The sequence below is a fragment of the Zootoca vivipara genome, chromosome 12 (genome assembly GCF_963506605.1).
Source record: "Zootoca vivipara chromosome 12, rZooViv1.1, whole genome shotgun sequence".
NCBI lineage: Eukaryota > Metazoa > Chordata > Lepidosauria > Squamata > Lacertidae > Zootoca > Zootoca vivipara.
Window position 1 is genome coordinate 30,358,784 of NC_083287.1, and position 16,621 is coordinate 30,375,404.

Consider the following 16,621-nt stretch of genomic DNA (forward strand, 5'->3'; position numbering starts at 1 on the left):
CTATAATGAGGTTTTGGTTACAAAAGCATGGGAAGATTTGAATCAGTTTTAGTATATAGATGACTTGTTTGTTTATTTAAACCATTCATCTCCCATCCACGAGTATTTCTACTCTGGGGATAGCTTATATTATTAAATCAACAAAATAAGAAATTTAAAGACACAGGGTTCTATCCAATGAAGTCATGCCATTATGCAAGTTGTTTTAGTTTTAAGTTGCTTTAACCATGGGTTGCCTCCAACCTGAAACAATTACAATGGTAAATATAAACATAGAACACGTCTCAGCATATATTAAACACGAATCATTTTTAAAAACTGTTAAAAGACATCAGAGCAGGTGTCAAAAAAACCTATCTGGAGTGAGTTTCAGAAGCAAAGTAGGTTCTATGTGTGACCAAAATCTGCTACCTGGAGACAAATTTCACTATACCATAGCATAGCTGCTACAGTAGTGTTTCATCTGTGCTATAAATGTATATATAAATGTATTTATAAATGTATGTCACCTGTATCTTTATATTCTAATATTTTTCATTGACTATGTCATTAAGGTAAAGGTAAAGGGGCCCCTGACCATCAGGTCCAGTCGTGTCCGACTCTAGGGTTGACTATGTCATTATACTTAGCCAAAAGAGACAACATAGAGGCCACAATACAAATGAAGATATATACTGTATTATGTTTACAGATATGAATGGGAATTAAAGGAGATATACCACTAGGTCATATTCAGAGCAGACCCACTGAGAAGAAAAAACAGCCACACCAATGACTTAAGTAACTTAAATCTATGGATTTCAATGGGTTTATTATAAATGGAACTAACACTGGATACCACCCAATATGTGCAACCACAATTTTCTTTCATATTTTTACTACAGCAATTAGTAATGAAGAAACAAGCCATTTTCAAAGTCACTAGCAGCTTGCCTCTTTGGCAGTGAGTGCTACTGCAATGAACTAAAAAGGAAAGTGTTTGCAACACACACAGTTCCTTTTTCTGAACTCATTAGTTATATTAATTAGCACTACAAATCTGAATAACATAACTTTTTACTGAACCAGATCTATTATAGGGATATATTGATTACAAGCAATGGACATCATATGTCCATAAAAGTAGATTAGCAACAGTTAGGAAGCAAAGAAAGAACCACCTCTAAATAATCCAATGGTATGCTCCACTATCCTGCAAAATGACTTACGGGTTTGGCCAGTGAAACTGTCTTGACACCAGAAAATCTAATCATTTTCTAATCATCTAATAAAATCATCTAATAAAATCATCAAATCACTACTTGTGCATATTTGTGTCTCTCCCGTGAACACACATTCTCATATAAATGCTAATTTATTTATTTTTTAATATAATTTTTATTGATTTTACAAAATAAAACAAAACATATTCATCCTCTTTTAGTTAACATTGTTTTTGTGACTTCCCCTCGTCTTTCCCCATTGATTTTCATATCTTCTCCTACTCAATCATTGCAATTTCATTGTAGCAATTCAGCTCATAGTCTTTAAACCTAAATTCATACAGCATATCATTATCATTTCACATTACCTCTTATTTCAATTAACATAAAATCCATCTTCTCCCACCCCTCCAACCCACAGTGCCCCCCCTGCCACGAGTAGGCCCGTGGGTGACGAGCAGTTAAAGATGTTTCCTTTTATAGCTTGGTTTATCACTCCCCCCCCTCCCGCCCCCAGAACCTCTCTCTGCCACCAAGAGGCCCCGGAACAGCGGGGGAGAAAGGGAGAGCAGGCCCCCAAGCTATTTATCTAAACAAACAATTCATATGCCCTGATTTCAACTTATAACCTTCAAATAAACATTTTTTTAAATCAACCTCATATTTTTTCTCCCTAGCCTAGTCTTCCCCCAAGAAATTTTCCTAAATTTAATCCTTCCTAATTCATATATTTTCTTCTATCCTTAATTATTTACTACCACCTCCTCCACCCCAGACCCTTTCCCCCATTTTAATACAGCAATTCCAAATTATAATCCAAATTCATATTCCTTAATATAAACCAAAATCCATATCCATTTTTTCCTGCCTTACTTTTAATTCAAATTTTTTTTGATCCCACTCCCATTCTTTCCCATTTTACCACCCATGCACCTGCCTTCCCCTCCCTCTGTCCCTCCATTTTCCCACACTCTTTTCCTTGCCTATTCACATTTCCCCACATTTCCCATGAAATCAATTCCAGTTCTTGTTTTTCCCATTCCAGAGGATCAGAACTATCCATGAAGTCCTGGTCCTTCTCTTCTCCTTGTTGGGCATTTCCTTCTTCTTCTGTGTATTCTTGCCTTCTGTCTTCAGGAATTAATTTTCCATTGTTAATCTCATTCTGCAAAGTTTTATTCAGTTCCTGACACTGTTCTCTGACGTCTCTTAGCTGAGCTCTAAGCTGTTGTTGCCCATCTATAAGGTTTCCAAGCAATTTTAACACTGTCCTCTGGAAAACAGATGTTCCGGATGTTGACATTCTTTCTCACTCAAGGGCAGCAGGGAGATTAGAAGACAAGGAGCAATGGAGACTCAAAAGTCCCACTCCAAAAAAAAAAAAAAATCCAACATGGCTGAAAAATAATTTTCACAGTTCTTAAAATCCAATCAATTGATCTCTTCTTTTTTCATCGCAAACCGTTTTAACTTTATTGTTGACAGCTGTCAACCTTTCCTTTCATAAAAACTTCGCTGAATCTCCTGGGGTGCCGAGTCCCGGGTTGAGAAGGGGTTTCTCCCACGTATTTCAATTGCTTTTGCAGGGTCAATATTGTTCCACTCTTCCCCCCTTAGCCCTGCCTTAGGTGGGGAAGTTATAGTTTTTCCTTGGGGATTTTGAAACTCTGTATCCTTTTCTCTGGCTTCGGGCTAAAGCACTGCCTCCAGCTCATCAATGGGTAGAGACTGACTCCCGTTTTTTAAGTCTCATCCCTTCGCCAATTGTCCAAATTTAAATCCAAATCAAAGTCCAAACTTACAGTTTTGATCCAAAATCTTGGGAGAATTGGTCGCTGTGCCTCGCGGTTTCGCAGCGTTGCGCTTTGAAGTTAGCGGTCTTTGTCTGTCGCGTCGCAGCTCCGATCCCGCCACTCTCGGGGGCTCAAAACAGAGCCTTTCCGGGGGGGGGGGAGAGCCCGCTTTTGACGCCCGCCAGACGAACCTGCCCCAAGACTCTCGACTCGGGGTTTTTAAAGGGAATCCGCTTCGCTGGAGCGGCATTCCCTTCCTTCAAAGTGCCGAGGTCCGCTCCGCTGAACGGACCTCCAACCTCGATGGCGACGCGACCAACCGGAAGATCTATAAATGCTAATTTAAAAGGGTTGTCTCCAACTAAGTATACCCAGAGTAAACCTACTAAACTGAATGAAGTATGTCATGCCCATTGGATGACTAAGTAAGTTGTGCTCAGTGAATCTACTCAGAGTAGGACTAACATTGGCTACAACATTAAGTATTTAAATAAAGCAATTATCTAAAAATTTAAACAAGTAATAGTATTGTTGTGTTGTTTAGTCGTTTAGTCGTGTCCGACTCTTCGTGACCCCATGGACCATAGCACGCCAGGCACTCCTGTCGTCCACTGCCTCCCGCAGTTTGGTCAAACTCATGTTTGTAGCTTCAAGAACACTGTCCAGCCATCTCGTCCTCTGTCGTCCCCTTCTCCTAATAGTATACTGGCTTGCATATAGCAGTTGTAGCATTTATTCTTTTACACATTAATTTTCAATGCTTTGTGTACTTTAAATCTTCGAAAAGGTTTTTATGTTTGAGCCTGGTAAGGCTATGTTTCTCATCAGCAGTAAATGTTTAATAGATCACTGTAAGTGAGGGAAGAAGGCTGGCAAGATGAAGTAGGGGGGGTATATACCATGTAACTTCATCCGCCTAACAGAAAGCGATGATGTCAAGTCATGACGTGGGCTGGACTACAGAAACATAGGAACCTCCTCCCTTCATAATAAAGTCCTGCCTCACTCCACAATATTGACAGAACTATGGTTGGGCTCCATCCTGAGTGTGGCCTGTAGGTGCCAACTCCCAGATTGAAAAATCCGGGATCGGCGCGGCGCAGCACCAGAAGTCGCGCTGTGGCCATTTTGGAACTGGGCAGAGTGGCACCGGAAGTTGCTTCTACGCATGCTCTGCCCATTTCCAAAATGGCCGCAGCGCCAGAAATTGGTTCTGCACATTCCAGAGACTCCAAACATGCGCAGAAGGTGCCTCCCCGGACTAGTAAGAATCCGGGGGATTTACGGTTTTTTTTTAAATCTGGGCTGCCAGTGGGAAATGGCTGGAAAAACGGGGGTTTCCCAGGGAATACGGGAGACTTGGAAGCAAGCTATGGTGTGGCCAGATTTGCAACTTGTGCCAGATGCTTTTGCTGCTCATAGAAAAAGCCTCCCTCCTCTGCCTTACAGTGCTTGAGAAAAAAATTTAAGTTTTTGAAATCTTATCTAAATACAGAAAACCACAGCTGATGTTTAGTAACTCCGGCTAACACCAACCATATCCTTTTATCAGACAGAGTTAAAAGAGGGATTTCTGACCTGTGTAGTCTGGTCACCCTCAGGTCCTGAAGACTCATTGCTTTCTTCATTCACTGTATTGCCTAGAAGACACAATGCAAGAGATTTGTGTTATTGGTCCCTTTCATGATTGCAACATCGCTTACAATGTAAAAGTTTGCAAATTGCTTCTCCACCAAAACCCAGCCCAAATCAAGACATCTAACACTGAAATTAACAGGCAGGGAGGTGGTTCAAGAAACAGCTGAAAAAATGAGACATGTTCCATGTGCTTCAGCAAACTTTCTTATTACGTGAAATGGTACTCCTATTGGGGGTAAATAGTTTCTTCATCACAAACTACTTCCCTCTCTTATTGGAAACATTTTCAAAATTGGTTATAAAATACAAACTTGTTTATAAAAAACAAAAGGTATTATTCAACAAAAGGGCACATCATGTCACACTGCATTTCAGTGGAGCTGTCATGTTTGCAAAATTTAACATCCAAAATGCTTTGCATTATAATGAAGATACTTCTGATGCACTGAGAAATTCACTGAAAAGGAGAGATCAAGCATTTTGAAATTTTCTGGTCTCCTATCTGAACCAAGTTTACGTAATTATTAGTAAAGGTAGCACAGTTGTGGCTGACTGAGACCTCTGAATGGGTTCCTATTTCCTTCCTACTGTGAAATCTCATTTGTACTGTTTCGTTTGTGATCTTGCTATGCTGCCAAACTAGATATCCTTCACAACTTCTAAAATTAGGACCCACACAAAGCTAGAAGAGAAACTACAACGATAACCAGCAGCAACTGTTTTTGAATGCAGTTATCGTTACTTTCAACCTTCTCATGCTGCCTGAAAAAAATGTAGGGTTGAATGCTTGTTAATACAGAAGTCACACCTCTTGGGACACTGGAAACATGAAGCCCAAGCTCATTGTGATGATGGCCTTATCTGTTGGACATATACTTGAGGACACACAATGCGGTTAAGATGACACCATCCTTGTAGCTTCAAGTGGAACAGAGGGCTAGCACACATTCTATCTTTGATTCTGACAAAAGTTGCTTTTGGTGTGATAAAAGCAAGCCAGATGAACATCTGCAGGAGACTGTACTAAACAGGGTGTTCTGAAAAACTGTGTCACCATGAGCCTCCTGAAGGGCAACAGAAACATTTGTTTTCCTGACAAGGGCAGCGAATGCAGGCTATTCTATTGGCCACTTCTGAGCTTCTTTGGAAGCAAGGCAAGCCAATTAAAGGAAAGGAGTAGGTGCAAAGACGTAAAAGCCCACCAGAGGTGGCCACAGGGAAACCAAAAGCTCAAAAATGTTGCGACCATTTGTCTAATGACTGCCCACAGACTGACCCCCTGACATCTCATGATTAGGGATAACCACCCACCCACAGCCTCTTCTACTGAAATTACTGGAAAGGAGAAGTTTTAGTTTTGTCCCCTGCCTTCTACTCCAATCAAGCATCCATCCAACTAGCCAACCAGACATTGCTTAACTAGATGGTTTCCAGAAGTCTTCTCCAGACTTGGAGCTGTATTGTTATGTGTACAGGGCAGATTTAGCAAAATATTAAAATTCAAGATTTGCATGAAGCTTAACATAGTCAGAATGCTTAGTACCAGCAGGTTCAGGCCTTTTTCTCTCCTTCCTCGCCTGCCCCTAAGCTATTATGTTGTTCTGCAACATATGCTTGGGAGAGCACTCCAGGCTTTATGTGGAAAACAGGGAAGCCTCGTAAAATAACAGAAAAATACAATATTATCTAGTTGTTTCAAAATCTAGCCATTTGCTCTGTGCCACACAAAATGTTATTTTGGCATCAAAACTCCCAAGGAACCCTCCATCTAGAAATCTAGTCAACAGTCTCTCCCCAAACTGAAGTCTGGAGCTCAGCGGAATCAAACCAGGGCATGTTTCTTATTAGAATTCCATGTTTCAGTAGGTGGGAAGAGCACAGACACATTGGTCCAATGCGTTCCATTAAAAAGGACAAATGACATTTTTGCTAATGGACCCATATCCTCAAATGGATCAAAAGAAAACAAAAATAAAATAACATTGATCTTCCAGTTCAATTCAAAAAGCCCTGAAAGTCCTATCCACTGATATAGAGCTATGGGTTAAGAACAGATGGAAGTGAAGGTAAAAGCATTTTAAATATTTCAGATTGTGGTGGCAACCAATCTAAGTACGTTTTTAAAGCTGAGTTTGCACCTGGCACCACCGACAAAAAAAATGAACATGTGGAACAGGCAGCATGATGGCAGCCCAAGGCAGTCCAACAGTTGTGCATATACAAAGAATGTGGAGTTAAGGCCCTGGGCAAGAAGAGGAGACACTGGAGTCAAAAACATTGTGTTCCAAATCTGAGAGTCAAAAGAAACTGTTCCTCATGCAAAAGTGTTCATTTGCAAAGAACAATTTTGGAGGGCAGCTTGTCATGTAAAACAATAGTTTTTATTTTTAGCCTGATGAAAGCTAAGCTTAGAAAGATGCCAGCCTCCTCCTGCGCACACATAAAATACGAGAGAGAAGCTAAACTGTCAGTTTATACATGCTTTCTGATATTTGTCAAGTTATTATTCCATAGTACTGTGCACCCTTAATTTCAGTTGGTCCCTTACCTCTCTCGCCCCGATCTGGCCACAGTGATCCATGCGACGATCACCTCCAGGCTTGACTATTGTAACTCGCTCTACGCAGGGTTGCCCTTAAAGCTGACCCAGAAACTCCAGCGGGTGCAGAATGCCGCGGCGAGGCTCCTTACAGGGTCCCGGCCGCGGGATCACATTCATCCAGTGCTTTACCAGCTGCACTGGCTCCCGGTGGAGTACAGGATCAGGTTTAAGGTGCTGGTTTTGACCTTTAAAGCCCTATGCGACTTGGGACCCTCGTACCTACGGGACCGCCTCTCCTGGTATGCCCCGCGGAGGACCTTAAGGTCCACAAACAATAATATTCTGGAGATCCCGAGTCATAAGATGGCTAGATTGGCCTCTACTAGAGCCAGGGCCTTTTCAGTACTGGCCCCAACCTGGTGGAACGCTCTTTCCCAGGAGACCAGGGCCCTGCGGGATTTGTCATCTTTCCGCAGGGCCTGCAAGACAGAGCTGTTCCGCCTGGCCTTTGGGTTAGACTCAGCCTGACCCCTGTGTTTTTCTCCCTCATGGCTTGGATTTATGGCCTACTTGAAATGAGGCTGCACTTTAAATTTTAATACTGTATTTTAATCTGTATTTTAACTAATTGTTTTTATGGTTTATTGTGGTTCTGTTGGTGTCAGCCACTTATGGCCTACTTGAAATGAGGCTGCACTTTAAATTTTAATACTGTATTTTAATCTGTATTTTAATTAATTGTTTTTATGTTTTATTGTGGTTCTGTTGGTGTCAGCCGCCCTGAGCCCGGTTTTTGACTGGGGAGGGCGGGGTATAAATAAAAATTTATTATTATTATTATTATTATTATTATTATTATTATTATAATATTATTATTTCATTACTGAATTCTGGAAAACATTAAGAGTCCCAAGTCCAAACAAATTGCAGATACAAAGACCATGGGGCTTGAGGAAAAACTGTCAAGTACAGGCTTGTTAATGCCCTTCAAACCCATGTACTGAGTGGCGACAGCCCGGTTACGTAGTTGTTTCCTGCGGGGGAAGCACCTGCAGGGCTGTGCCTTCTTCTGGTATGAAAGCACCCGCTTTGCATCATACAGTTATAAGACTTGTTCTGGACTTTAGAGATCAGGAGAACTTGTGTAAGCTTCCATCCCTAATGGGAAGTGGGGAGGAACTGGGGTGCAAGTGTGCCTTTGTGTGTGTGTAAAGCGGGGCATCAAAAAGCGCTGCACCCGGCACTTCCCCTTTCCTATCGGTCCCTTTCACCTCCTTCCTTCCTGTTATCTCTCTCCCCTCTTTCCTTCCTTGCCTGGCAACTTTCCATACTACAACCTTGCTCTCTTTAACCAACTCCTGCTCTTGCAGGTGCATGTGGGGAGCTGCTGCTGCTGATAGTTGAAAGGCAACAGTGTGGCTGGGGGGCAGACCGAGGCCCACCTGAAAGCCATTCCTGGCCCACAGCTTGAGAATTCATATGGGTTTCTGCAACCCCAGTTGTAAAGAATTCTGAGCACCAGAAAGAAGCAGGTTTTCTGAAGCAGTGGTTCCCAAACTTTTTCGAGCCACTGCCCCCTAAATTCCATAATCTCATCTCTAGTGTCCCCTAGAATCACGGTTTGCACAACCCACTAAGGAAGACAGTAACACAGTAAAATTCAAAACATAAATGACTGATTGCACATTTATTTAGTTTAATACAACAAAATTGATACTTGATCCAGTGATACTAGCTTTACAAAATTTGATAGTGTTTGCACCTGCCTGCCTCTTAGCGCCTCCCCTAGGTAATCCCACTGCCCCCCCCTTAATGCCCACTTTGGGAACCCACTGTCCTGAAGTCTAGCAATACATAAACAAATTGAGAAAATTGAGAAAAGTGTGTCTTTCTCAGATCTTTCTATGCTATTGCATAGGCATCAATTATTTTGCCATAAGACTTCAAACCAATATATTCTGATCTACATATCTATCCTTTCAAGTTCTGTTTGAGCTTCAAAAAACCTCCATTCTGTAGCAGAGAATACTTAGCAGCACCCTTTTTTTGAAAACAAACAAGGTTTTCATTCTGCCATCTGAATTTGGTTTAGCAACATTAAGGTTGGGCAACGTTAAGGGACTACTTCACTTCTCAGAAGTTCTATATTATTATTATTATTATTATTATTATTATTATTATTATTATTATTTTAATTTTGCTTTCATGTACATGTTGAATTATGCTGCAGCTGCCTCGCTACTGACCACGTCTGTCCTGAAAAACTGTAGCAGAGGACTGTGAAGATCTTGATTAAAAAGCAAAATGTTAATGTGAGACAGGCCAAACCGGGTGCAGCTGCTCCATTTCACTGAACAAGCACCTACAGTATTCTCCATTCAGCTGTGAAGAATGGCACCGACTGTAAATTGTTCTCTGCCGATAGGTTCCACAGGAAAAGCAAAGCTACACTACTTTCAACTTTTCAAAGCCATTGATATTTTAAAAGAGGATCCTCAATATACAGGGGGTCGGGGGGGGGTATGGGGTTATGCTTTGTTGATCTTCAGCCTTCAGTTTTCCCCCTCTGCATGCAAAGCCACATTCATGCAGAGAGCAACAGTTTGTGATAATTTGCCAGATGTGTTAGACAGGCAGAATCATTCTAACTTCAAGCAGAAAATACTCTTCACCGGTTTAAGTCAAGACACAGACTAGATGCACACCACAAGATTTGTCTTTCCCGAAACGCAACAGGCAAAACCCCCCAACTTTAAATAATTTACCCGTATGTAATCCTGCTGACTACCGCACAATTGCGCTCATTTCACACGCTAGCAAGGTTATGCTTAAAATTCTACAAGGCAGGCTTAGGCAGTATGTGGACCGAGAACTCCCAGAAGTGCAAGCTGGTTTTCGAAAGGGCAGAGGAACCAGAGACCAAATAGCAAACATGCGCTGGATTATGGAGAAAGCTAGAGAGTTCCAGAAAAACGTCTACTTCTGCTTCATTGACTATGCAAAAGCCTTTGACTGTGTCGACCACAGCAAACTATGACAAGTTCTTAAAGAAATGGGAGTGCCTGATCACCTCATCTGTCTCCTGAGAAATCTCTATGTGGGACAAGAAGCTACAGTTAGAACTGGATATGGAACAACTGATTGGTTCAAAATTGGGAAAGGAGTATGACAAGGTTGTATATTGTCTCCCTGCTTATTTAACTTATATGCAGAATTCATCATGCGAAAGGCTGGACTAGATGAATCCCAAACCGGAATTAAGATTGCTGGAAGAAATATCAACAACCTCAGATATGCAGATGACACAACCTTGATGGCAGAAAGCGAGGAGGAATTAAAGAACCTTTTAATGAGGGTGAAAGAGGAGAGCGCAAAATATGGTCTGAAGCTCAACATCAAAAAAACCAAGATCATGGCCACTGGTCCCATCACCTCCTGGCAAATAGAAGGGGAAGAAATGGAGGCAGTGAGAGATATTACTTTCTTGGGTTCCACGATCACTGCAGATGGTGACAGCAGTCACGAAATTAAAAGACGCCTGCTTCTTGGGAGAAAAGCAATGACAAACCTAGACAGCATCTTAAAAAGCAGAGACATCACCTTGCCGACAAAGGTCCGTATAGTTAAAGCTATGGTTTTCCCAGTAGTGATGTATGGAAGTGAGAGCTGGACCATAAAGAAGGCTGATCGCCTAAGAATTGATGCTTTTGAATTATGGTGCTGGAGGAGACACTTGAGAGTCCCATGGACTGCAAGAAGATCAAACCTATCCATTCTTAAGGAAATCAGCCCTGAGTGCTCCCTGGAAGGACAGATCGTGAAGCTGAGGCTCCAATACTTTGGCCACCTCATGAGAAGAGAAGAATCCTTGGAAAAGACCCTGATGTTGGGAAAGATTGAGGGCACTAGGAGAAGGGGACGACAGAGGACAAGATGGTTGGACAGTGTTCTCGAAGCTACGAACATGAGTTTGACCAAACTGCGGGAGGCAGTGGAAGACAGGAGTGCCTGGCGTGCTATGGTCCATGGGGTCACGAAGAGTCGGACACGACTAAACGACTAAACAACAACAACAACAATCCTGCTGACTACTATAGTGCAATTCAATCATAAGTCATCAAGGGATTATCCTTAAAAGAAAAGATACCCACACCCACTGTAATCATCTGATAAGAACAGGGGTCAGCAAACTTTTTCAGCAGGGGGCCGGTCCACTGTCCCTCAGACCTTGTGGGGGGCCGGACTATATTTTGAAAAAATATATGAACGAATTCCTATGCCCCACAAATAACCCAGAGATGCATTTTAAATAAAAGGACACATTCTACTCATGTAAAAACATTCTGATTCCCGGACCATCCGCGGGCCAGATTTAAAAGGTGATTGGGCCGCATCCAGCCCCCGGGCCTTAGTTTGGAGGCTGGATTAGAACCACCTTTTCTGGACATTTGTGCAGGTGGAGGTGTGGCATTTGTGATCATGTACACATTTGTGACCACATAAATAGAATTATTTCAAGGGCAGGAAGGGATAAGTCGAAAGACTGCTTGGGCTGGCAAAAGGGAGGGAATGTAGCTCGGTGGTGGAGCATCTGCTTTGCATGCATAAATTCCCATGTTCAATTCCCTGCATCTTCAGGTAGAGCTGGGCGATATCCTTGTCTACTGCTGCCAGTCAGCTAGTTTGTCCAATGGCCTGCATATAAAGCAGCTTCCTATATTCCTATACTGGTTCACCTTTGAACTGTGGACATATATTCTATGCCGGTAAATTTATCTGGTTTCTGACATTTCATTGGCAGTCTTGCACTGAACGCACTGCATTTTTTATGCTCACGGATATCACAAGACTCCAGAGATACTTGTAGTTTTTGTTCAGGGCACATTTGGGAAGGCAGAGGAAGCCCAGGTCAGGACAACACAAGCTTTGCTGTGGATCTGTGAAACCCGTGAGGCTATCCAGAATATGTTTACATTACTAGTGAGGGTGGAGCGGAAAAAACAGAAGGAAATCTACTGCATAGTTCAAGATTATTGTTACATAGTTGAGAGCAAGATAGTTCCTCATTGTATCATTGTTTTTAATTGTTGATGTGTAATTGTGTTTTTAATATTTTGTTCTCAGCTGCCCAGAGTGGCTGGGGCAATCCGGTCAGATGGGCAGCTTATAAATAATAAAATTATTAATATTATCATCAATAACCATTATGGGGGGGAGTTTCCTTCCCTGCTGCCCTAAAACTCCCCCTACCCCCCAAAAACAAATGAGATCAGTGTTCTGTCTCCCTCTTCACTTATGAAATACTTATTCAGTGATCCATTTGAGTGTTCTTAATCCGCAGCGGTGGGTTGTTCAAGGTCACCTACCTTTTACCTTACGGAGGAGAGAAAATCCTGCCCCTATACCAGATCACAATCTCAATTTTGTGCATTCCAGAAGTACTTAGCAGACAGAGACGGTGTCGTGCACAGCACTACGAAGACCCATTGGGGTGGAGTGGTAGAAGGAGACAAACATTAACAAACCAATGTTAAAGTATTGCTTTTTTCTGCTATGGGCCTTTGGGGGGGGGGTTCCCACATTGCTTATCTACTTCAGCCTCCCTTTATCATCACTTCTTTAGCTCTTAATCATGCTCAGCAACAATGGCAGTCCCCTTGCCAGACACATTGGCTGTTATTCAAAGAGCTACATTAGGCGCGCCGGAGGGCTCAGACGGGACCAGTATAATTTTGCAAACTTTTTTTCTCTTTGAAGAGCTGACTGCCATGCTATATCAGAAATGGCTTTTTAGAATAGCCCTTGAGTTTCAGAAGTGGTTTGCCCCATGGCGTGGGCTGAGGCACTGTCTCAGAAAATGCCCAAAGCCCCCCTGGTGATACAGAACTGGGGGTGCCCTTCTTTGGATCCCAGGCATTATGTATGGCAAAGCACAGATTACTAACCAATTCTTTCCAGGGTTCTGTAATTTCAAAGAGGTAAAAAAAAAGTTAAACCCCTAAGAATTTTAGGTTAAGTTTGAGGTTTGCAAGTACTTAGTTTTGGGTTCTGTCCTTGTTGTATCCCTGCACTTTGATCCAGTAGAGGCTTCCAGCACTGAAACTGGGAGAGAGGCGGGTTTTGGCAATCTACCTTCCAAATCTGCACTAGAGGGCTGGGGGGCATTCCAAACAGCTTGGGAATTGATGCAGGAGGACGAATGGCTGAAAATTATCCCCATTCCAGTTGCACCAACAGAAGCCTCTACTGAATCAGAGAGCTTCCATCAGCAGAGGGACCTTTTGTTTACAGCTGGGGTAGCCAATGTGGGGCCCTCCAACAACATCCGGAAGGCACGGCGTTGGCAAGAGACTAAGAATCATGCTTGATGTCATGGCGCTATCTTGACAAATTTCAGCAAAGAAAAACGAATCATTTGGCTGTCAGATGCACCAGCGAGAAAAAAGCAAACCAGAATTGGGAAGCAAATGTGGCTTGTTTGCTATGATCTTGAAAGCCAACCAGAATTTGGAATGCTGCGTTTTCCATTCAGGTGGAGTTCAGGCTTCTACACTCAAAGGGAGGGGTGGATGGAAAGAAATGGGAGATAGTTTATATTGTATTTCTATGCTGTGAACCGCCCTGAGATCTGCGGATGAAGGGTGGTAGACAAATATAAGAAATAATAAATAAATAATCAGTTCACACCCTGCAGATCCAGCTATTTGCATAGAGACCACAGTGGTTCGCAAGTGCTGGGAACTCTAACTGACCACAGTTCAATAATGTTGCTGAATTGAGATATACACCAAAACATTGAGAAATTCTTAACAAAGCCCTTTAGACTTTCAGTTGAAGCAGTCAGCAGAGATGCGAGTCCATGTCACATAAGGTCTTAGCATGTAGGTCATATGCATGATGAAGCAAGAAGAGACTTGCATGCCCTTTCTCTACACATACAGAACTTACAATGTGAAGAAAAATCTATGAAGCTCAGTGCCTACAAACCTGGACATCACACATGCAATCCACCCTCCCATTGTTGCATGAGCTGGCCTATCCGTGTAGGAATTTCCACTTGTGGCTCCCCCTTCACATGCAAGTTTTTCTATTTGGTGAGCACTTCGTACGCACTAGAACCACATGTGAAACCAGCACTTAAAATAGTTAAGTATAAATATAAATCAACAAATGGCTGAAATCCATAAACAGCCCAAGGACTTGTGCTTACCCAGTGGCCTTTTAATTTTTACTTCTCGAGTGGCAGATCCCCATCAACAGTCATAAACTGCTTTTGTAGCACCAAGAACCCGCTGTTCAAAAATAAATAAATTAAAAGTCCAAAGTGCCCTTGCATATGAGGAGCATGGGTGGTATTTACTTGGATCCTGGCCTAAACAAACATAAGACGTCAATGATACATGAATGCGGCTCATGGAAACAGTACATAGCAGTTCTGATGTCTTCACATGGCCATTGCTCCATTTTCTTTTTCACCAAGCCCTGAACTCTTTTGTGAGTACTTACCAGAACTAAACAAAAACTTATTGAAAGCCATTTTGGGTGGAGAAATGAGGTATACATGTGTGGTTATTTCAACTCATATTACCAGTCTCTTCATTTCAAGGACTGATATGAAGCTTTAAACAAAGCAAAAGCAAACCAACTTCAGAGGAACTAGTAAATGGCAGACATGCCAACATCTAATACAGAAGTCACCAACCCTTTTGGACCAGTGGGCATATTTCAAATCTTAAGAGTGCTGTGGGTGCTAGTCACAAAATGGCCACTATGGCATATCACAAAGTGAAGACAGTCCAGTCATGGTGAAGCTTTTCACATAATTGTATTTCCATGCTAGAAAAGGCTGGACCTGTTGAATGTCTGTCTACCATACAGCTGTTGAAGACACAAGAAATGCCAACCCTAAACCAAAGCCCAAGCTTCTCCATTGAACACAAACAGAACTTTCATTCTGGGATGGCTAGAGCTTTTTAAAACAAACTCAGAGTTTGGGGCTCCTGCCCCAGGGAAGCAATGAAGATTTTCGTAGGCGTCATGGAGCCTGCTGGGTTGCCTCCAATATAATATATATTGTCTCATGCATTGCTTCAGTATAAGATGCAAAAATACCTCCTGCGTTTTGTTGAACTATACTGTGCTGTTTCCCCATCGTCAGAAATTTACAGACAATTACTGTACAAAACAAATTGTACCTTTACTGTTCTTTTCTAATTATGCAGCGCTTGTGTTTTAACTTAACCTTTCACACAATGTTTCCCCTTCCTTTGTATTTCATGGCAGCCTATTTCAATGAACAAACATTTGTGTCTAATATTATTTTGCCCTATAAAGAGATCCAACTGCCCTGCTCCCAAGCAAATTATTTACATAACCAACACATGTACAGGATTAAATATAGAAGACTTCTGTTGAAAAGCGTTTGGAAACACCAATTATTCCAACATGCAATAGCCAGAATTTTTTTAATCAGAAGACTCTGCTGATATTCCATCTGCACTGGCTCCCATTTTGCTTTTGAGCTCAGTGAAAATGTTGGTTATTACTTCTAAAGCCATAAATGCCTTAGGACTAAGTCGCTTGATGTCTCTTCTACGATCCTGCCTGGCCACTGATCTATGACGGTATCTTCTGAACTGTTGTTCCTTGTCTCATCACCATCAGAAGTGGTGAAAGGGTCTTCTCAGTTGTGACTTTGAGCCCAGCACTGAGAGATCAAATTGGCCTTTAAATACCAGATGTAGGGTGGCGCGTAAAACAGGTATTTTTGGAATATATTTCTTAAAACTTGTATTTAAAGCACATCACAATTCACTTGCAGGTTTTTGTTTTTCTGAAAAATATATAAATAGAGCAAATTACACCAAACTACTGAGGTGAAGGCCCTTGGGTTTTTAAATTTTAATTCTTTTTAAATTATTGTTTCTTCTGTGTTTTTAGCAATTCTTGTTTTTCTCTATAAGCCTCCGAGTCCCATCAGGGAAAAAGGTGGGGTATAAATAAATATATACCGGTAACTGGCCTCAGTCCAGTATACCTGAAGGAGTGTCTCCACCCCCATCGTTCTGCCCGGACACTGAGGTCCAGTACTGAGGACCTTCTGGCGGTTCCCTCGTTGCAAGAAGCCAAGTTGCAGGGAACCAGGCAGAGGGCCTTCTCGGTGGTGGTGCCCACCCTGTGGAACGCCCTCCCATCAGATGTCAAAGAGAAAAACATTATTATTATTATTAAAAAGAAATGTGCAACAAATTTGGAGGCCTGCAAACGAAATGGTTGCTTTCTTTCCTCGCCTGCCCTTTGAATCAGCTTTAACTTGAGAACTGTTCATCAAGACTTCTGTCCACAAGTAAAACAGGAATCTAGGAAAGCTTTATATGCTTGCTTCCTCGGGAACTAGATAACCACCAACCAATTCCAAAGGCCAAATATTATTGAAGGGAGGGTCT

The 16,621-nt window shown here is 42.1% G+C and overlaps 1 protein-coding gene across 6 annotated transcripts in view; it reads right to left on the minus strand.

The window, feature by feature from the left end:
- UMAD1 (UBAP1-MVB12-associated (UMA) domain containing 1) overlaps nucleotides 1-16,621 on the minus strand; it is a 50,480-nt gene that overhangs the window by 23,829 nt on the left and 10,030 nt on the right. For all 6 annotated transcript variants that reach the window (XM_035128929.2, XM_035128927.2, XM_035128926.2 and 3 more), the window contains one exon: nucleotides 4,574-4,635. In XM_035128929.2, the coding sequence (XP_034984820.1) occupies nucleotides 4,574-4,635 (62 nt within the window). The remainder of the gene's footprint in view (nucleotides 1-4,573; nucleotides 4,636-16,621) is intronic.